Here is a 21500-nt window from a genome sequence, read left to right as displayed (position 1 = left end):
AGGGGGTCTATTTAAAAAGAGAGAACAAAACTCCTTCAACTAATACGTGAGTTTAGCAAGACCGCGGGATACAAGGTCAACACACAGACACACACACACACCAATCATATTCCCACACATAAGCAACGACTGATTGGAAACCGAAGTTTCAGGAAATTACTGTTGATGACGTCGCCCTTGAACCGACATTGAAATGTCTAGGTGAACATTTAGCACAATGCGTGCAGGATCCACCTGCCGAAAGCTACGAAACGCTGTCGAAAGACATAGAAACGATGTACAGAAACCTTTAAGGCCTGCCAAGTGCATGGATTTGAAGACCCAGACGGTAAAGGCGTCGGCACCTGGAATCCACGTGACCTGGAGATGCAACAAACTACCAGCCCGAACGCCAGCGAGGTGACTCATCCGGCATCCGGTCCTGCAGCGTATGTGGAAGGGCCGTGAAACTGGCGTAACTGGTCACCCACTCAGAGAGGAACCCGACCTCAACCCCACACCTGCCGCAAAGCGAGTCCCAGGTAACACACAGGCTGAAAACCTCCCAGAAAGAAAGACAGGAGAACACCCCCTGACACGGGGTTAGTCTCAAAGTTGGTAAAAATGGCACCAAAAGCCCAGTCGATACAAGTAAAAAGTGAATAGACTGGACTTCATCAAAATGTAATACCTTTGGGGCTCCCATTGTGGCTCATTGGGTTAAGAACCCTACACAGTGTCCTCGAGGATTCGGATTCAATCACCGGCCTCACTCAGTGGGTTAAAGGATCCGGCACTGCCACGACGGTGGTGTAGGCCAGCGGCTACAGCTCCGATTTGACCCCTAGCCTGGGCACTTCCATACTACCACGGGTGAGGCCCTAAAAAGACAAAAAACATTTTTTTCTCTCCCCAAGACATTGCCAAGAAAATAATGAGAGAAGCTACAAAATGCTGTTCGGGAAGAAATTTTAGGAGAAAATATTTGCAAACCACTCAACTAAAAAGGACTTGTATGCAGAATATAAAAGCGCTCTCAAAACTCAGCACTAAGTAAACAACACGCTTAATGCAGAGGAAAAGGATGGAACAGATACTTCACTGAAAGGGACGGACGGTCGGCAATGAAGCCCGTGAAAAGACGTGAACGTCGTTAGCCAGGGGCGAGATGCAAATTAGACCTTATCAGAAAGACGAAAGAAGAAATTCTGACCTACTGACTATACCCGGGGCTGGCGGTGGTGTGGGGACCGGAGCTCCTGGCGGGATGCTGGGAACACAAAGCCATGCAGCTGCTCCCGGAGCTGCTTTCTGAGTTTTCATGCAGGTACGCTCACCCCACCCCGGGCACTCATCCCAGAGAAATACCTGTACGTGAATTTTGGTGGTGCCCTTGCTTGTAACGGTCTGGAAACAACTCGAAGGGACTGTGCTGGTGTAGACGGAGAAAGAAACTATTGAGGAGTTCCCATTGTGGCACAGTGGTTAGCGAATCCCACTAGGAACCATGAGGTCGCGGGTTCGATCCCTGGCCTTGCTCAGTGGGTTGAGGACCCAGCGTTGCCGTGAGCTGAGGTGTGGGTCGCAGACGCGGCTCGGATCCTGCGTGGCTGTGGCTGCGGTGCAGGCCGGCAGCTATAGCTCCAATGAGACCCCTAGCCTGGGAACCTCCATGTGCCACAGGTGTGGCCCTAGAAACGGCAAAAAGACAAAAAACAAAAAACAAAAAAACAAAAAAAACCAAACTGTTGAACCACCAGCATCACCCTGAGTGAGAGAAGCCAGCCCCCAGAGGCTGTCTTCTGTCTGAGTCCACCTGCACGGGCAAACCCCGCATCATGGACAGAGGATCAGTGGTGCCAGGGGTAGTGGGTGGAGGCAAGGGTGCCTGAAAGCCGTGGCAGGAGGGAGGTTTGGGGGTGATGGAACTGTTTCGTAACCCGGTAGAGCGACGGCTACCCGAATGCGTTAAAATTCAGAACACTAAAGTAAAAACGGCGCGTGCCCGGCTGTAAAGACGTCACTTTTGCCGCGCGATGGTTGAAAATGAGGTGAACAAAACACTTGAAAAACGTAGCTTTCAGGTGGTTATAGCTCCCTTGTGGCAGCAGGTTAAGGATCCGCTGTCGTCACTGCAGAAGCCGGGGTCGCTGCTGTGACGCGGGTTCAATCCCGGGCCTGGAGAAGGACCGCAGGCCACAGGCGCGGCCACCCCCCCCCCCCCATAAACATGTGTTTCAGGCACTCGATTCGTGCCCCTGAGCGAGTTTTCCGGCCGCCGCCAGGAACCGGGCGGAGGGTCGCGGGGTTCCTCCGGGGTGGGCGCGCGGCGAGAAGGGCCCTTGCCCCGGGACCCGGGTGCCCAAGGCGACGGCGGCGCCCTCAAAGACGTTCCCCGGTAAAAGCCGAAGCGGGGCGGGGTGGGGCCGCAAGGCTGCTCGGCCCCGCGTTGACCCCCGCCCCTCCCCTCGCCCCCCGGGGCCTGCGAGCCGAGCCCGGCCTCGTCCCCAGGGACGGCCTCTCTCCTGCGGCAGGCCCGCCCCCGCAGCTGCTCCGCGTCCCCGGTCCACCTGCGCCCCTGCTGCCGACCCCCGGGGCGTAGCCGCGACCCTCCTCCGCCCGCCCGCCCGCCTGCGTAAACCGGACCCCGAGGGGCGAGGTGCTCCCGGGGCGCTGGGGCTGGGGGCGCCGCGGGCGGGTCGGAGGTACGGAGGCGCCTCGCCCAGGGGCCCAAGGGAGGCTGGATGCCCTGCGGGGGCCGGCGCGCCCGCACCCCCCCACCCCAGCTCTGGGCCGGCTCACCCGCAGCGGCGCCTCTGCGGCAAAGGGCGGCGCGCGCGCGCCCTCCCCCGTGGTCCCGGCGGGGTCCACGTCCCCCGCTGGCCGTGCCCCAGAAGGTCCACCCCGTGCCCCCCGCTGTCATCTGGTCCCGGGCGTCTCCCAAATCCCACGCCTCCTCAGCCCACGCTCGCGTGACCCTTTCTCTCATCCCACATCCGATTCGGTTTTCCACCCCGCACACCGGGGGCAAGGCTCCCCGCACCCCCGCCCGACCGCCCGCCCCCGCGCGCCACGCCCCTCCCCGCCGCGCGTGCGGGGCTGAAGCTGATCCCCAGGGCCGCCTCCCCAGCCTGGCTCGTGGCCGCCGCCCCCGTCCCGGCCTGATGCTTTCTCTGCGCTGCAGAAAGCTGTACGCTTCAACACGCACGTGGAGAGTTTCAGAAAGAAAGATCCAGTCGCCTCCTAAAGCAATAAGCAGCCATTTGAAACAAGCATTGAAACAATCAGAATCTTATTGGAAGCGGCACTCAGGAAGGTTCTGCAGGAACCTACTGCTGCTCGCGTTTCGGCTGCAGCAGGGCGAACGCGGACGTGCCGGCTCCGCGGCTGACGGCTGGCGGGGTGGATGCGCCCCGCGGATTCCACTGCCGCCCGCGTTGCGTCCGGAGGCCCCGCTGCGGGGTCCCATCGGCCCTCCCTGCCCGCGGAGCTGCCTCCCCTTCCTCTGGCGACCCTGACCCGGACACCCAAACCCTGGCCCCTGCACCAGCTCCCAGGGCTGAGTCCCAGCCAAGCCAAGCCTCTCCTGCTCAGCAGAACTCAGCTCACAGCTGCAGCCTGGCCCCTACGCTTCCTGCAAACGGGAAAATCTCCAAACTGCTGAACGTGCTGGATCCAGCAGCTCGGAGGGATCACCGGTTTCTTTGTTCCCTCCTGACTCAACTCAGGAGCTGTCCTTCTGCCCCCCATCCAAGGCCGGCCTCCAGTGGGGCTTCCTCCCCAGACTCCTCTTGTCCAGGTGGGTTCTCCTCTCCAGATGCTCATCATCCAAGCTTCCTGCACTTGGCCAGCAGCCGGTGACCGGCACTCCCTTCCTCCTGCAATCTCTCCTCCCTCCTCAGCTCTGACCCCCCCCACCTCACCCAGCCTCTCCTTATGCCGGCTGTGTCACACTGGGTCTCTGCTGCCACAGCAAGCTTGGCGAACAGAAGGCTGTGAGACGACACAGGCAAAGTCCTGAAGAGAGGGAGACTGGGCATGTGTGTCTGTACGACCCATCACTTTGCTGTGCAGCAGAAATTATCACAGCCTTGTAAATTAACTGTACTTCAATAAAACTTAAAAAAAAAAGCCCTGAAGCAAAAGAAAAGCGTGTCAACCAAGAATTCTATAGCCAGTAAAACCATCTTTCAGAAATGAAGGAGAGGAGTTCGTGTCATGGCTCAGGGGTAATGAAAACGACTCGTATCCGTGAGGACACAGGTTCAATCCCTGGCCTCGCTCAGTGGGTTAAGGGCTAGTGTTGTCGGCAGCTACAGCGCCGATTTGAACCCCAGCCTGGGAATTCCATACATTGCAGGTGTGGCCCTCAAAAGCCAAAAAAAAAGAAGAAGAAGAAGAAAAGAAAGACAGAAAAATGAAGGGGAAAATAGGACTCTCCGGATAAGTACAGGCTCAGAGTTCCTTGTTAGTGGAGCTGCCGTCCTGGAAAAGCAGACGAGGGTCCTTTCAGGCTGGATGTCAGCACGCCGGACGGCAGCTCAAAGCCACAAGAAAGTACAAACCGTGGTACCTGCATGGGAGACGTTACAAGTCTGTGTGATTGCAGTTTGGGTTTACAACACCCATTTTTCCCGACACGACTTAAAAGGCAAATCATAAACCTCCGTGAATGGACACGAGTTGAAGATGAAGCTGTGACACCACCAGGGGCAGGGGTGGGGCCGTGGGAGCAGAGCGTATACTCTTGAAACTAAATTGGTATTACTCAAAATAGATTTTTATACGTTGAGGTTTTCAGCTGTAATTCCCAAGGAAGCCATTAAGAAAAGAACCGGAGCCCAGACAAGGCAGGGACGGAGGAGCAGGGAAGAAACCATTCCGCCACAAAGAGAGCGGGAGCTGCGATGGAGTAAACCCTTTCTTTTCAGTAATGACTTTAACTGTGAGTGATTAAACTCTCCGACTAAAAGGCCGAGATTAGCAAAGACATCCAACCGTGTGCCGTGGCCCAAAAACTCACTTTACAAAGGTACCGAGAGGTTGAAAGCAAAAGGATGGAATGAGACATTCCACACAAATGGGAGTGAGAGCAGAAGCTGTGTTCTCATCACACGAAGTAAGCTCCACGTCCTGTGCCCTCGAGGACAGGCGTCATCCCTCTGGAGATCCGTGCGGAAGGGGTTGCTCCTGCCTGGCTCGTAAGAGAGGGGGAGACGCCCTCTTTGCAACCTCCTGCTGCTCAGCCAATAGGAAAAACGTGCCATTCTTTTCTGCTTTTGCGAAAGGACGTTCGGGGTGTTAACCCTGTGTCCCCAGGGGTGTCTGTCCACTAACTCCTGTCTTTGCCTGAGACCTGTGCTGCCGCGCTGCCCCCGAGACCGCCTCGGAAAGCATCCTGCTCCTGTTTCACTTTCTGAATAGCTTTTTATATCCTAGATAATTTACCGGTTTTTTTGTTTGTTTGTTTGTTTGTTTGTTTTAACTTTTATGCCCCTCTTCTCTGCCTGGGACAGGGATCTGTTCTGATCACTGAGGGAGCAGCTCACAGAAAGTGCTGCATGAATGACTGGCTCCTCGTATCAGCAGGTGCCAGCTCCGGGCCCTGTTTCACTCGTAGCCAAGGTACCAAAGTCAGGACACCCCATGGTTCCACCTGCCTGCCACACCCTTCACCTGCCCCCCCACCCCCGTTAGAACCAGGCTCACGTGTCGCCAGGACCACTTCCTCTCAGTGGCATCCGTCCCACCCTTCCTATTTGCTCTCCCCGCCTCCTTCCCACGCTGGTACCGGGTGGTCCTTATCGGTTCCATATTGAGCTGTTTGTGGCCCGTCTTCCCCACGCACAGGTCAGGTCCAGGTAGGGTGGCCTGTGGCCCCACGCCTGGGGTTTGGATGGAAAATCCTGACCCGAGAAGCCCTCAGTGCAGGGCAGACCCGGGGGGGGGTGTCCCCAGCTCTGGGGACAGTGCCGCTTGTTCTTCAAGCTGGGACACTGGGGCCCCCCGGGGGCTGCTCGGTGCCTGCTTGAGGAATGAATGAGTGAATGAATGAGGCACACTCGGACATCCGAAGGCTCACCCTGGCTAAGCCGTGAGCCCGGGCGGGGGCGGTGCGTGGGATGGGGTTTCCTGCTGCTGGGGGCAGTTACCCGCCCAGGCAGTGGAGGGGGGATGCCGGGTCCAGCTCGGAATCCGGCACTGAGTGCCACCACCACTTGGTGGCAGCACACACTGGACAGCAGGGCAGCTGGGGCCCTGAACATCTTTAGTCCCTGGAGGGCACAGCTGTCGCCTCTGTTTGCATCCCCCCACCCCCCGCCTCCCTGGCGGGGCAGCCACGTCAAGTTCCAGGAGCCTGCGACCAGTCAGTTCCCAGCAGCCACCCCAGCAAGTCCTCCCCGCTCCAGCGGGCAAGGATTCCTGGGGCTTCTCTTCCTGGGCCAGGGGACCCGTGGGTGGTCCTGGCATGGGGCGGGGGAGCAGGAACTTGGGGGGCACTGAGCCAGAGCTGGGATCTTGTGCCCCCACCTGGCCCTGTGCCTGGATGGGGAGGGGGCGCCTGGGGTCAGCGGGTCTCCAGAGCTTGGCAAGGGGTCCTCCGCTGAGCCCAAAGCCACAGCCCCAAGGGGCGGGAGGGAGCCTGGGGCTTGAGGGGTAGGCAGCCCATCGGTTGTCCAGGGGGCTGCCTTCGGGCCGAGTGGGTCCCACTCTCCCTCCCACAGACGGGGCGGTTGGGGCTGTGGGTGGAGGGCAGCAGGCTCCATCTGCTGTTGTCTGTGGCCCACCCTCGCCCCCGGCTGCGGTCATGGCCCCCGGATCCCGTTTTAGGAGGTGCCTCCGGGCCCTGTGGTCCCCCACCCCCACCCCGAGGAGCCGGCCTGCCCCGTGGACCCCGTCTCTGTCCTCACGGCGGGAAGCAGGCCAGCCGGCCAAGTGGCTCCTGCACGAGCAGCTCGCTGGCTTTGCGCGCAGGGCAGCAGCCCTTGTAAGCGGCAGGACGAGAAGGCCAGCGACCGAGGGACGGCCAGGCCGGGGCCTGGAGGTAGGTGTGCACTGGTGGATGGCGGCGTCCCTGCCCGTCCCTGTGTGCTCTGTGACCAGGCGGCAATGGCGACGGTGGCTGGGGGGCGGCCCGGTGGTCCTTTGCAGCCGGCAGGAGAGTCCTGTGAGGGCAGACCCCACCGGCCAAATGCTGGGCGACCTCGGGCCTGGGACACAGAAGTGGCATTGCAGGGCCAAGGGTTCCCCTGTGGTCCTTGAACACAGGTGGCCCATGGTGGCCGTCCGTGCATGTGACACATCTGAGAATGGCACCTGCTGGCAAGAGGCCCCCAAAGCCACCGGAAGCGGCCAGTCCTCGCTGGCCTGCTGGGGGCCTGGGGGGTGGTGCGGGGCTCCGGGTGGCCTGCCAGCCTCGGGTTCTTAGCAGAGCCTCTGAAGGGTGGAGGGCAAGCTGTGTGAGGGGCCGAGGGCCGGGGGAGGCCCAGCCTGGACAGCAGGGGCCCACCGAGTGTGTAGACCCCAGCCAATGAGGGGTGCTCTCAGCAGGAACCCGAGGTGGTCCTGGGCCCTCGGAGCCGCTCAGCTGCAGAAAGGGTGGGCCCACACCCCGCACTCCAGGCCCTGGCCCTGGTTGTCCAGAGGGAGCCTGGACCGGGCTGAGATGGGGCAGGTCAGGGGCTGGGCCCTCTGGGGGAGGGGGCACCCCGGGCAGCCATTCAGTTGGCGCCCACTCAGGGGTTTCGGGGGGGCTGAAGGTCCTTCGTCTGACCTGAATCCATGCCTGGCCCAAGGGGCCCGGTGGAGCCACAGCCTCTGGAGCTCCGGCAGGGCCACAGGCCCCACAGTCAGGGGCCAGGCAAGGCCTGGCCTTTGCGTCAGAGCCTGGGGTCCAGGTGTGAGTTGACCCCTTTCCACAGCCCCACCATCGGGCCCTGGCGCTTGCTTCTTCTTGGCGAGACACCTGGCCTCAGGCTGCTGTCCCCTGGGTGGCAGCTGGGAGGGAAGAATGTGGGGCTGGCTCGAGCTGCCCGGTGCCCACCTCACCTGGGGCACTCCCACCCAAGCCCTCTCTGGGTGCCCAGTCCTGGCGAGCCGGTGCCCAGGGAGCAGGCGAGCGTCCCATGGCCAGGGCGTCCACCCAGACCCAAGAGCAGTGTCCGCCCCCCTGGGTCTCCCACTTGAGCGGCGCCCAGTCACCCGCACTCTCACAGGCCTGTCCCCGACCGGGGGACGCGCTCAGCACGGCCCCAGGCTAGCCCCAGGTCACCTGGCTGGCAGGTACTGGCGCCCCTGTCCAGACTCTAGGCCCCTGGCGGGGCCCTTTGGCCTGTGATCTATGGAGTGACCTTTGCTGGGGAACAAGACCCAGACCTGGCGGCGAGGCTCTGCTGAAGGGTCAGGGAGGGGGAGGATGCAGGTCTGGGGGCCTTTCCTGGGGGAGGTGGGCAGGAGTGGGGCTGCCCCGGAGCGGCCGTGACTCAGCTGTGCTCAGAGGGGGTGGGGGACACTCCGGGAGGAGGCCGCGGCTTCACTGCCACTGAGGCTTCCCGGAGGAGCCTCGAGCCCCCAAGTCAGGGCCAGGCCGGGCTGGCTGGCTGCGCCTCAGCCCAGAAGCCTGGCTCTGAGGTGGTTATCGGCCCCCCATCTCCTGTGCAGTGCACCCCCCCCCGCCCCGATCCTGACAGTGGGAGACGAGGGACCCCGGCCGGGCCGTGAGCAGAGGCTGGCGTCGGGCACTTGGCCTCTTGCGGCCCCGAGGGCTGTGCCAGGACTCACCGCACGGAAGGTCACACAGCTGCTGGGGGGCCGAGAAGTGGGCATCAGTCCTCCTGACCTGCGGGCCGGGCGGGGGGCATGGGTGGGCACGGCCTTAGTCCTGCCCACGCCCCTGGGAGAGGCGGGAGGTCCTGGGAGAGCAGGAGTGCGGGGGCAGCGGCACCCACCTGGATGCAGGTGCCGGGCGCACAGGCCTCGTCCTCGGGAATGTCCACGAAGGCCGCCACAGGCTCCTCCGTGGGGTCACCCTGGGCCGGGGGAGGGAAGGTCACAGGCAGCAGAGGCACAGGCCAGGCTGCCCCGCGTCCCCAGTCCCCAGGCCCACGCGTGTGCAGGGTGCATGGGTGCTCGGGACCGTGGGGCAGGGAGGGGTCCCCTCCCTGATCCCAGGACAGTGCCCACCCCACCCAGCTCACTGAGGCTGCAGGGATGGCAGTGGCCTGGAGCACTCGGCGGCAGGCCGAGGGCCACGTCCCTCCTTGGTGACACAGGCACACCTGGAAGCGGGCAGGGCTGGGCGAGAAGAAGGCCACCCGGAGGCGGCCCGGAGCCGGGGCCGGCTGGACGGTCATCTTCCAGGCTGCAGGGGGGAGAAGTGAGGCCCAGCACCGCCCCCCTCCCAACCCCACGAAGCGGCCGCCTTCGTCATGAGCCTCCCTGACGGAGAGGCGTGTACACAAGCAGAGAGAAGGGCCTCTCACCTGGGAAGCCCAGCTGCTGGAAAGGGCACCTCAGCCGGACGCCCAGGCTCGTGGAGAACTGCAGGGAGGCCAGAGCCACAGCTGGGCCACGTGTGCAGGGACAGGTGGGGCAGGGCAGCCTGGGCCCCTTCTCAGCCCCCCAGGACGGGTTAGACTCCCCTCCCCCCCACTGCAGGAGCAGGAGGGGCTCCGAGGGGCTGCTGGGAGGCTGGACCCCAGGGCTGGGCAAGGCACAGGGGGACACGAGGCTGCAGGCCCCTCCCCAAGCCCTGGTGATGCGCGCGGCAGGCCGCGGCCCAGCCCACTCACCTTCAGGCAGAGCTGGGGCTGCGCGTCCACCAGCGGGTACCGCACCTGAGGGGGCTCATGTCAGCCAGCGCCCGGCGTCCCTCCCCTCCCTGTCCCCGCCCGGCGGGCACACTCACCCTGCCGTGTGCCGGCCGGCCGGAGTGCTCCAGCTCCAGGCAGGGGGCCCCTGGCCCTGGGCGCCAGCACAGGCTCACGTGGCCACTCACGGGGCAGGGGGGCTCCCAGCTCAGCGCCTGGCTGCCCGGCTGGTAGTAGACAGCGTCCCACAACGTCTCTGTGTCTGCGGGACCCTCCCCCCGGACTCGAGTCAGCTGGGCCCCACCGCAGCTGCAGGTGGACCACAGGCCCTGGCACCTGCTCAAGTGGCCGTTGGGCCAGGTCCAGGGACTCAGGGGCTTCTGTGGATTTCTGGGCCCCGGCCCCAAACTGGGGCTGTGTGTGCAGGACGGCTGAGCCCTCCCCCTGCCCCTGCCCTCTGTCCCCTAGCCTCAGCCTTCCCAGCTGGGTCAGGCCCGGCCCCACTCTGCTGGGCACCCCTGCCCCACCCATCTCCCACCCTTCTCTCCTCTCTCCCCACTCCCTTCCTCTGGCACCGCAGGGCACTTGCCGTCTTTGAAGGGGCAGGCCTGGATCCGCACCGCGTCGGGGGTCGCAGGCCAGGCCTGCGGGAGAGGCTGGGGTCAGCGGAGGGTCCCCCCATCTTTTTGTCCACTCCGGGCTGTCAGGGCCACACCCTCACTGACCTCAAGGCACAAGCATGGCAGCTCTTGGCTGTAGGGCAGGGAGACTCTCCGGGAGACCCCGTCTGCTGTCACCTGCAGCGGAGTGAAGGGCTCAGGCCCCGCCCTGGCTGGCAAGCGAGGTCCGGGGCAGACAGACAGACAGACAGACAGACGGGGCAGGGTGGGCCGGGCCTGAGCCAGGACAGGTGGGGCTCGGGCCGTGGGGTGGGGCTTGGAACCGGGCTCACCCGCACCGGGGCGCCCGCCTCCTCACAGGTGAACCGCTTGAGGCAGAGCCGCACGTAGTAGTCGGGGCCCCCGGGAGCCTCTGGCACCTGCACCAGAACGACCTTGTGGCTGCGGGCCACCCAATAGGAGAGCTTCCCTGCTGTAGGAGGGCAACAGGTGGGGTCGCCCTGGGGCCAGAGGTCACCGGGCACAGGGCTCCATCTTCACAGAGGAGAGGGAGGGAGTCTGACGGCCCGCCCAGGTGGTGACCCCTGCCAGACCCAGGCCTCTCGGGAGTCGCCCACCTGAGGACGCATCATTTCCCAAGTAGGGCGGGCAGACGGCCCTAGTGGGAGGCCTGCGGTCTTCCCGGGCGATGGGGCGGAGGGGGGTCTCACCAAAGCAGTCCGGCACGTCCCTCCCACGTCCTCGTCGCTGCAGTCTGCAAATGCAGGGCCATGGTGGGCTCGCCCTCTGCCCCCAGGGGCCATGCCCCAAGCAGGGCTTCTGCCTGGAGGGTTTCTAGAAGTCCCTCCTCTCCAGGAAGGCTATGACCCCAAATTAAGCCACATGCCCTTGCTGGGAGCTGTCCGGAGGGGGGCCCTGCTCCCTGCCCTGGGTCCGGCCCATCCCGAGTCATGCCCTGGGGGGCTGGGTGGCAGCTGTGTCCATGCCTGCCCCCAGGGCTCCCACCTTCCACCTGGTACTGCTGGTCCAGCTGGATCCCGCAGAAGTGGGGGACGGTCCGCAGGGTGACGTAGAGGCTCTGGGCCACGCCCACCTCAAAGCAGTCGAAGTGCACCTGGAGCTGGGCAGGGACAGGTGTGAGCCGCGGGACCTGGGGGCGCCCTCCTGCATCCTTCCACCCCCCACCCCCTGGGCCAGCTCCACCTCGCACAGCCAGAACTCGGGGCCCAGGGTGGCCAGGAGCAAGCGCGGGGACAGCTGCTGCCGCCCGGCAAAGGCTGGCAGCTGGACGGGCAGGTCCGGGTCAGACCCCGGCCTCACCTGCTGCCCCCGCTGCAGCCGGCGGGAGGCCCTGCGGATGCGCACGCTCTGGCACTGCGTCTCCTGGGTGTCCAGGCTCACGGAGCAGGCCTCCAGGCCCCGCAGGCTCTCTGGGTGAAGGGAGGGGCCGGCAGACTGTCAGACGCCCTCCCTCTCCTCTCGGAAGTGTCCGCAGGCCCCCTGCCCTGCCCCGCCCCCGGCTGTCATGGGATTAAAGGAGCCCTGAGCCCCTGCCCCATTCCTGGGTGTCACCATCCCCCCTTGCGAGGCCGCCTCTCACCGTGCGGCATGAGGGAGGCTTGTACCCGCAAGAGCAAGGCGCAGCCATCAGGGGGGCTGCACTTCATGGCGGTGGAGAGCGCCAGGGCCTCCAGCACCGACCTGGACATAGACGTGGGGGGCTGCTGGCAGAAGCTGTTGAAGATATTTCCTGGGGAGGGAGAGGGAGGGTGAGCACCTCGGTTCCACGGCGGGGAGGCTCTGTGGGTGTTGGCTGTGTGTGGGGGCGGCTCTGGGGCTGCACAGTCTGGGGGTTCCCTGTCCCAGTGGGGTCAGGGAACCTGGCCCATGGGGAGTGGTGGGCCCACCCTGAGCCCTGCTCGGACCTGTGTGTTGGGCACCAGGAAGGGGGCCCAGGTCAAGGCAGTGGCCTCACCTGTGTGTGGGCCGTACTGCTGTCACCGGGCCAGCAGGGGGCCGAGGAACCCACCCTTGGCAAGCCGGCAAGCCCCGCTGATTTCAGAGACAAGTAAGAGGAAAGGCCTGCGGGGGCCGGGACATGACCGCGAGGTCACTGCAGCCTGGGGCTCTGTCTGTCCACAGGCAGGCGGGACTGGCCTGAGGGTCAGAGCATGGGTGACAGCGGTCAGACCAGGTGTTGTGCAGGGAGCTGGCCAGAGCCGCTGCAGTGATAATGCTGGATCCTTAACCTGCTGAGCCACCAGGGAACTAACTCCCTGCTCAGTTTTCAAGATGGCTTGGTTCACAGAGACGAGCAATTCTTCCTTAAAATATATGAACGCATGGGTCTCACCATGGGCTGCAGTTCACGGCAATGCTTCTTGTCTCTTGAGGCTCGAATGCCACCCTCTGGGTGGCGCATGCTCCTCTGCTGGCTCCCACTGGCTTCGGAGCTGCCCCCGCCCCTTGGTGCTTCCTCACCTCTTAAGACAAGACGGCCCAGGCTCTTCTTGGCCATTTTCTGTCCCAGACTAGAGGTTGGTCACTTCTTTCAGAAGCCCTGCCTGGTTTCCTTTGTGAAGAGTGGAGTTTGGGGGCCGCCGGGAGGCTGGCGGCGGCGGCGTGGTCACTGGTTTTCCGATTCACGCTGATGTCACCGCGTCTGAGTGAGGGTTTCCGACGGCATCCCACCTACTTCCTTCATGCCGACGGTCCCGACTCTTGGGATCCCAGGAGAGAGTCCGATGAAAGTCGGTCCTGTCACCTGCTCTGTCCGCTCCTCGCACAGGTCTGGGCCGCGGCGCTCACGGGAACCGGCAGGAGCCTGTCCAGGCCCGGGCCCCCCAGTGTCCCCTTCTACGGGTGCTCCCCACCCGCGTCCTCAGAGCGCAGCCGTGACACACCGCACCGCCTCCCTTTCCACGGGGAGCCCCGGCTTTGCCAGCAGCCTTGGATTCAACTCAACGCCGGATCCTTGACCCACTGCGCTGGGCCGGGATCCCACTGGCACCTCCATGGAGACAAGCTGGATCATTAACCCGCTGCCCACAGCGGGAACTCCCTCACCCTGCTTCTCACACGGATCCCGTTAGGAGTCTGGCCGCCTGAGGCTCGCTCAGGAGAGTCCCCGGGACCCTGTCTCGAGGGTCCCTGCCCGTTGGCCATTCACACCTGAGGGTCAGTTCTCTGTTATCGAGATGTCTTTGCCACATAAGGTGGTGTGAACGTAAGGGGCAGACACCCTGTGGGAGCACTTAGAGGCTGTGGTGGCCCTCCCACAGGGCGCGCCTCTGCCAGGTCACGCGGGTGCAGCCAGAGGGAAAAGGCGGACTTGCTCTTTCCGTTTCCCAGCCCTCCCGTCTCCCGTCGGCACCTGCTCTCTTCTAGCCTCTGCCGCCCTCGCCCTGCTCAGCCTTTGCGGCCTCTCTGTGAAGAGCCGTCTCCCAGGTGGCGCGGTGCGGGGGTCTGGGCCCCGCGTCCACCTGTGCAGAGCAGGCAGCCCCTCGGGGTTGCCGATTGTGGGGTTCGGAGCACTCGGTCTGTCGGACACCCTCCTGCTTCTGCGGCCCGGACCCCGTGGCCCCGCCTTTGGAGCTTTGGTGCCGTCTCGTCTGGGGCGTCGGAGCGCGCACCGCCTCTGTTTACCGCCTCAAGGGCTCATCACGAGCCAGCCGGGCAAGCCGCGCCCACGGCCACCATCTCCCGGGACAGTTTAGGAAAGAGGAGCAAGAGGGGACTCGCTCCAGAAGAAATCGGTAACTGGTGGGGGTGACGGAGACGTGGGCCTGGCTCAGAAACACGGGTGGGTCAGGAACCAGCCGCCCGGCGGGAACCCGCCGTGTCGGGGGCAGGGGCGGCGCCCGGGCAGAGGCATGGCCACAGCTGGACGTGCAGGTGTCGAAAGCTGACAAATGGATTCCTACCTCGCACCAAACGGAGACATAAATTCTGGACGAACGAAAGCCCTAAATCTGAAACAGGAAACTCTGGTACAGACGTGGGGGAAACACAGGGGCAAGTCTGCATGCTTGACACACGGAGCAGGACCCGGGGTTCCTCCCCCAGGCCCCCCGCCTGCCTCTCGTCTGTAGAAAAAGGTTGTCGGGAATAAGTCTCATCAAGAGACGAGAAAACGTAGAAAGAAAGGAAAGCAGTCAACCAGGACCGAATAGTCTCGGTTCAGTCACCGAGCAAAGTCGAGGCCCCTTGGCGCCTCCTCTCGGGCTGCAGCTCCTGCTCTGAGCCCGTCCTGGGGGCGGCGCTGCAGACGCTGAAAGCCCCGCCCGACGGAAGATGCCAACCACGTGGTGACCAGACGGTGGCCAGGACAACCGCTGCCGCACCTCGGAGACCTGGCCACGGAAACAGGCCCAAAGGGACCCTGGGAATGAAGACGCACCGCCCTTCAAACAATCAGGATGCCGCTGGTCAGACCGCCTGTGGCCAGTTTCGGGGTGACTGACAGCTGACTGTGCTGTTTTGCAGGCAGCCCCTCGCCCCTATGCACCCCTGAAGCTTCGCTTTAAAGGCCCTGCCGCCTGACTGTCAGGGGGGGCGTCGGCCTTTTGGACAGGAGTCCACCCCCCCCTCCAGGTGCCAGAATAAAGCCACCTTTCCCGTCCACCAGCCTCGCCTCTCAACTATCAACTCTGAGCTGTGAGCAGCTAGACCCCACTTTCAGTAAGAACCTCAGGGTTGGGGAGAATTTTTCTTATTTTTTCTTCCTTCCTTTCTTCCCATCTTTTCTTCTTATGGCCACACCTGCAGCACATGGACGTTCCCGGGCCAGGGACTGAATCTGGGTCACAAATGCTGGCTCCTCTAACCCAGTGTGCTGGGCTGGGGATGGAACCCAAGGCTCCACAGCGACCCGAGCCCCTGCAGTCGGAGTCTTAGCTGCCCCACGGTGGGAACTCTGGGGATTGGGAAGAATTTCTCAAAAGATCCACGAAAGAGGAGGCTTGTACATATAATTATGCCGAAGTCAAAAGTGCTGGGTGGCACCGCAAGGCTGAGGAGAGAGCCTGGGGAGGTCTCTGTGACGCAGGCGACAGCCCCCACACGACAGCCCCCACAGGGACAACAGAGGCGGCAGCCGACCAAACGGGAGGGCGCACCCTTGTCTCAGTAACGTCGGAGACACACAGCGGGAGTTGGGGAAGCCGCGGCCTCACAAAATGTCCCCCCTGGTTCTTTATGACATCAAACCAACAGATGTCGTGAAGCCAGAGACCCCGCCACCCAGAGGCCCTGCTGGTGGAACGACAAGCCCTGGAATTCTTGATGCTGACGGAAGGTGGCTGGGCGGCCTGTACTGTCACTGACAGGGGTGGCCAGGGAGACGGGGGGCCCCTCCCGGCCCCCCCACTGCCCCGGGACGCACCTGCCAGGTCCTCCCCCTCCCAGGCACCGCCGGCTCGCACGCAGCTCCTTGGGGTGGACACCGCGGGTCTGGGCCACAGAGGGGGGGAGGGAACACAAGGGACCGAGGGTCTGGAGGGAGCTGCCAAGCAGTGACCACGACGGGAAGAATGTCACAGACAGAGCGCAGGAAAAAGTCAAAGAAAGAGGAAAGCAGGAAAGAACGGAAGAAGGGGGAGAGGAATTCGACCGTGGTGTCCCTGTCGGGACAAGGACACTGCCTCAGTGAAGCCAGGGGTCAGTGGAGGAGGCGGGCCCACCGGAGGGACAGTCAAGGAACCAGGCAACCCCCTTCAGGACAAATGAGCGCAGGAAAAACTCAAACCACGGGCTGGAAAGGGTGAGACGATGGCGCAAAAGCGGCGGCGAGACCGCGAGGGACGGAGGCGGCCGTGGCGGGGGACGCCAGGGCTCAGGGCGGAGCGAAAGCCTCTCCCGGACGTTAGGGACGAGCCACATGGGAGAGCCCAAAGCACCCTAGGGTCTGGAAGAGGGACGGAGGACAGGTGTCGCGGGGGCGGCGTGGACGCCTGACGGCCTGGGGACAGGAGGAGGGCTCCCGGCCTCCGGGGGAAATGCCAGGTTGGCCTCCGACCTCAGCGGATGTGGCCAGAAGGTGGAGCCTTGAGCGGCCCTGGAGAAGCCTGGAGGGCGGCCACGTCCAGCAACCAGACTGCCTCTGGGGTGACTGATGACACTCAATGCCCGACGACCACTGACCGCTGGTCACACAAACCGGGGACACGGCCTGGGGGCGAGGGGAGTCTCATTCCTTAACCTTGGAGGGGCTTTCGAGGAAACGACCCCTCTTGAGGTGAAGAAACTTTAAAGTCGTGCCATTTCTTTGGTTTCTTTTTTCCTATGAAATTCAAGTCAAATACGGGTGTTCTCGTTGTGGCTCAGTGGAAACGAATTGGACTTGCACCTAAGGGGGATGCAGGTTCGATCCCTGGCCCCGCTCAGTGGGTGGGGGATCCGGCATGGCTGTGGCTGTGGCGCAGGCCGGCAGCTGCAGCTCCAATTGGACCCCTAGCCTGGGAACCTCCCTGTGCCATGAGTGCGGCCCTGAAAAAAAAAAAAAAGCAAGCCAAAATTTTAAATGGAACGAGGTAATTTCACTTTTATAAAATATTTGTTTTCTCTAACAGTATATTTGCCTACAAACATGTCTAGAACAATGTTTTCCTAATGTAAATACTATTTATCTGTATATGAGGCTCTGGAGCAAGATTTAACTTTTCTCCTTAGATATCCCTTTTAATAAATATAAACAGTGCTTGCAAAGACCATGAAGTTATTTTAAAATGGGATGTCATGTCACACTGGGCAAAAATGGGAAATTCTGATAAGAGGAAACGGGGGTTTCCACAGATTGCTGGTGGGGGTGTAGACTGGCGTTGCCACTGGGAAAGGAATAAATTTCAATAAAACAAGAAGCATGACTTCTACACCTAGCAGGCCCACAGCTGGGCATGAGCCAGGGCCTTGCCTTGTGCACCGGGCGATGGGCAGGGGCGTCCAGGGCCTGGGCCATGTGCGGTGGGCGGGGGAGGGAGACCCCGGCTGCAGGACAGACCTGGCTCCCGGGAGGACAAGAGGACCGAGGGCCAGAAGGACAGTGGGTCCCCCTCAGCCTGAGATGTACTCACGGTTCACGCGGCTCTTGCAGGTGAAGCCCTGGGGACAGAACAATGAGAAGGAGTGAGGGGTTGGCTCGGCCACCTCCAGTCCACCCCCAAACCTGCCCTGGGCGACCTGGACCCCAGGGGCTTCAGGCCCCACTGCCCCGGACCGCACGCCGACTCCCGCAGCGCTGCCCCCCCAACACTGACTGGCCTTCCTTGAGCCGGCGCTGTCGGGGTGCTGGGTTCGGGATGACAAGGGGGAGACACGACACAGTAAGTTATGTGCATGTCAGATGTGGAAAGGCACGTGGGAAAATAACAGGGCTCGGGGGCTGCAGCTGTGCCTGGGGTGGTCCAGTGGCTGCCTCGAGTGAGGGTTGGGAGCTCTGGGATGGGGGGCAGCCTGGGACCCCCTTTCCCGCTGGACTCTCAGCTTCCCAGGCAGAGGGGAGGAGACTAGGGACCCGGTTCAGACAGGGCCTGGGGGGTTGGTCCCCAGTAGGTGGCCTGTGCCCAGGTTCCCACAGTGCCGAGCAGCAGAGCCTCAAACACCTGCATGGGGGGGGCCCGGGCCTGGGGGCTGCAAGGGGGCTCTGCCGGACAAAGGGCTGCACCCACCTGGTGTCCTGCCCAGAATATGACTGAGCAGGTGGGCAGAGGGCAGGGCAGCCCAGTTCCGCAGGCCAAGGGGACACCCAGGGACAGACCAAGCAAGGCTGAGTGGCGGTGGGTGAGGTCCACGGCCCCGAGTGGACTAACAGGGGATACCTGCCTCCGTCCCACAGCGTCTGATGCTGGGAACCAGCGCCGGGCGGCCTCCCACCTACCGGGGCCTGCTCCCATCTCCCACCCCCAAGCTGGAGGGGCTCCCCGGAAGCAGAGCCCTTGGAGGGCACTCCTGCAACCTGGCCCTTGGGCACTGCCCACCCACTAGGGACCTCCTGCTCTGCCTGGGTCTGAAGACCACACCTGACTGGGCTGGGTTTTGCAGGCTCATGCGGTCTGGTGAAAACTCCCCCTCAGGGCCCAGCAGGCACAAATGTCAGCAAACCTGTGGCTGCCGCCCAGGGAACCTGGTGTCTCTGGGGCTGGGAGTGGGGGTGGCAGGACGGGGTTGGCGTGACGCCCTGGGGGGGTGTCGGGGCGGAGACAGAGCGGTGCCCCACCCGCCCCAGGGGAAGGGGGTTTCCGTCGGGCTTTTTGGGGCTTCCCAGGTTGGCAGGGTGGCGGGGACCTGCCCGCGGGGCAGGGCGGGTCCTGCACACTTTCACCATGCCCGTGCCCGGGAGGGTGCCCCTAACCGCCCCACCGTGCCCCAGGCAGCGGCCCTGCCCCCAGACCCCACTGAAGACGTGCCCAGGCCCAGAACAAGGGGGTGCGGGGGAGCAGCAGCCCCCACCCGCCATCCAGGGCTTCCTGACCCCCGTCCTGTTGAGACCCACCCCGCCACCCCAGCAGCGACGCCCTTCCCTCATCGAGGCCTTGCAGGCTCTCGGGCTGCCCCTGCTTCCCTAATCCCACCGCCCAGCCGGCGCCAAAGCGGCTGAAACTCCATGCCCCCCGCCAGGCCCCTGGCCCCGCCCTTCCAGGATCCAGGATTCTCTCTCCTCCTCGCAGCCCTCGCCCGAGGACCTCGCCCTGGCCTCCACTCACTGCCCGGCTGCCCCCAACCTCAGTTCTCCGCATCTGACCCTTTCTTCCAAATTCGAGTTTCCTGCCCGAAAACTTGCCCCCAGGCCCCCATCCCCGGAAGCACTTCCATCTCTTAAAGGTCCATCTTAGATTTCCGTTTCCTTGAGGTCCGGGACCCTCAGGCCGTCCAAGTCCACCTCCACAGGGGACCCCAAAGCAGCCCCACCCCGTGATCCATCTCCCCCGAAGCAGGCCCAGGCCCCATCCCCAGCTGGCTCCTCTGCAGCCACCGGTCCCCTCCAACAGCCAGAAGGATCACCGCCCCCCGTGCCTCCCTGCACCTCTGATCTGAGCCCAGCCCCAGCCTCTGAGCTCCTGCCTGGCCTGGCCACCTGGACCCACTCTGTCCATCAACGAGCCCCCCTGGCCCTCTGCTGGACCCACTCCCAGACCTCAGGGAGCTGCCTTTCCTCCTGACAGTGTTCCCAAGTGTCCCCCAGGGGGCCCGGCCACTGCCCCGGAAACGTGCCCGTGAGCCCTCGCTCCAAAAGTGCCCTCTTCCTGGCCTCACCACCGGGTGTCTTGTGTTTCCGCAACTAGGACAGGAGCTCCGCGGTCAGGGGCTGCCTCACTCCCGCTGTCCCCACACAGGGAAGAGCACACAGCAGGTGTCATCAGGGCCACAGCCCGGCCCCCCACGCAGGGCCCCCCGGGGACACAGTCTTCTCAGGGCAGGTGCTGCCTGTGGGGAGCTTCCCATGAGCTGAGCCAGTGAATGTCTCGTGATGACCTGGCTGCAACTCCTTCCCGCCCAGGAAGAGCAGCTCCCGCAGCGTTCCCTCAGCACAGCATCCGCAGGAGGCCCAAGCGCTGCTGCCTGCAGCCCAGCGCCCTCGATGGGGACACCAGGCTCCGTGAATTCGGGTCCTCGGATGCCCAAGCAAGCACTTCCCAGAGCAGAGCCGCAGGGTCCAGCCCCACACCTCACAGGGATTCCCCAGGACCCCAGACCCCCCTCAGCCTCCTACCACCCACTGCCCCGGGGCCTGGCACCCCTCCCCTGTCCCCAAGCCCGTGCCCACCTGCGGAGGAACCAGGGTCCACAAGCGGAGAGCCTAAGAGGGGGGCAAGCTCACCTGAGAACAGGAGAGGCCACATTCTGAGACCCTGGGGACCGCCAGGCTCTGGTAAGCGCTCCAGGTCAGGGAGAGTAAGGCCACTGCTTGCCCAGTCAGCATCTGGCCGAGGGACGTGACTGCTGTGTGGGAGCTTGCAGGATGCCCCGTGGCGGCAGCCCCTTGCCCTCCCAGCCTGCAGCTCCAGCCCAAAGACAAACAGGAGCGAGCAGGCGTGAGTTTGCTCCCTGGGGCAGACACTCCCTCCACAGGGCTGGCCTCCTCACAGCCCCATAGCTTCCGCCCCAGCAGGCGTTTGCTACCACCTGGACTCTGGCCAGAAGCCTGCGGAGTTCCTGGGCTGCCAAAGGGGACATCCTGGAACTCGGAGTTCTCGTGGCTCAGGTAACCGGGCTCTGCTGGGACTGGCGGCTGGCGCGGCGCTGGCTGGGGGCCTGTGGGCTCAGGGAGCCTCCCTGCATGCTGGCGTCCCCCTGGAATCCCTCACCCCAGAGGGCAGCACCCCGTGGCCTGTAACTCTGGGGCTTGGCTTCTGCTGGGGGTTCCCTCTGCTCCTTCTCCCATTTTCCCAGCAGAGAAGTTTCCCGGCAGCAGCTCACAGCATCCTGTCCACCTCCAACCCCGGCCGCGTGGGCAGAGCAGTAGGAGGAGAGAGCCAAGGCGTGGCTCCGGGGCCCCTGGGTCTCTGCTCCCTGTGTCCAGCCCCATCCTGCACCTGCTGGAGGACAGGACTGGGAGTGCACTGTCCCATGGGGGCGTGCAAAGGGTGAATGGCTGGAGAGTCCAGGGAACCCCCAGTGTGCTGGGGATCTGCTTGGAACCCCTACAGGCACCCCAAGTGTCAAGGGGAGCTGACCCAGAGTGGCACCCTCCTGGGGCTGGCACCCTAGGCAGGCGGGTCCCTGGGGTGATCCCACTGCAGACACAGTGGCATTGGCTGCCGGCTGTCTCTTGGGCCCTCGTCGGAGCCTGAGTGTTCCGGGAAGTGGCACAGGCCCGAGACAGGACTAACTTGGGAAACGTGTGAGGGGGCTTTGGTCTCAGAGGATGGGACCCAGCGTGGACATCACCCAAGACCAGGGGCCCCACCCTTTGCTACCCTGGTCCAGGTGCCAGAGTCCACTGTCCAGCCTCACCCTCGCTCCCAGCAGGCCTAGAGCACTGAGGCTGGGCTTCTGTGGTCACCTGGGCTGAGCTGGTGGGGCAGACAAAAGGGGAGGAGCCCCGCCTAGCGGGTGTTCACCAGTGGCCTCCGTGCTGGTGGTGGGGCCGGCAACA

At 63.5% G+C, this 21500-nt stretch overlaps 1 protein-coding gene across 3 annotated transcripts; it reads right to left on the bottom strand.

Annotated features, from left to right (window-relative positions):
• On the bottom strand, positions 4738 to 21408 carry IL17REL (interleukin 17 receptor E like). 3 transcript variants are annotated; one of them, XR_002343839.1, is made up of 17 exons: positions 20223 to 21408; positions 17479 to 17506; positions 12009 to 12158; positions 11729 to 11838; positions 11414 to 11528; positions 11119 to 11162; positions 10741 to 10827; positions 10514 to 10585; positions 10378 to 10432; positions 9887 to 10050; positions 9771 to 9815; positions 9462 to 9519; positions 9177 to 9340; positions 8928 to 9008; positions 8761 to 8818; positions 5771 to 7977; positions 4738 to 5173 (listed from the first exon to the last, which is right to left on the bottom strand). XR_002343839.1 is itself a non-coding variant. In XM_021091347.1 (16 exons), the coding sequence occupies exons 1-16, from the start codon at positions 20322 to 20324 to the stop codon at positions 7952 to 7954; spliced, it is 1359 nt and encodes a 452-aa protein (XP_020947006.1). In that variant the 5' UTR covers positions 20325 to 21408; the 3' UTR covers positions 4740 to 7951. The 3 variants fall into 3 exon arrangements, 2 of the variants coding, with proteins under 2 accessions (XP_020947006.1, XP_020947007.1); XM_021091347.1 differs by having other exon boundaries at positions 4740 to 7977; XM_021091348.1 differs by lacking the exon at positions 20223 to 21408 and adding an exon at positions 19658 to 20188 and having other exon boundaries at positions 4740 to 7977.

This window comes from Sus scrofa, chromosome 5, assembly GCF_000003025.6.
Source record: "Sus scrofa isolate TJ Tabasco breed Duroc chromosome 5, Sscrofa11.1, whole genome shotgun sequence".
Lineage (NCBI taxonomy): Eukaryota > Metazoa > Chordata > Mammalia > Artiodactyla > Suidae > Sus > Sus scrofa.
This window is presented reverse-complemented; position numbering and strand designations above follow the sequence as displayed.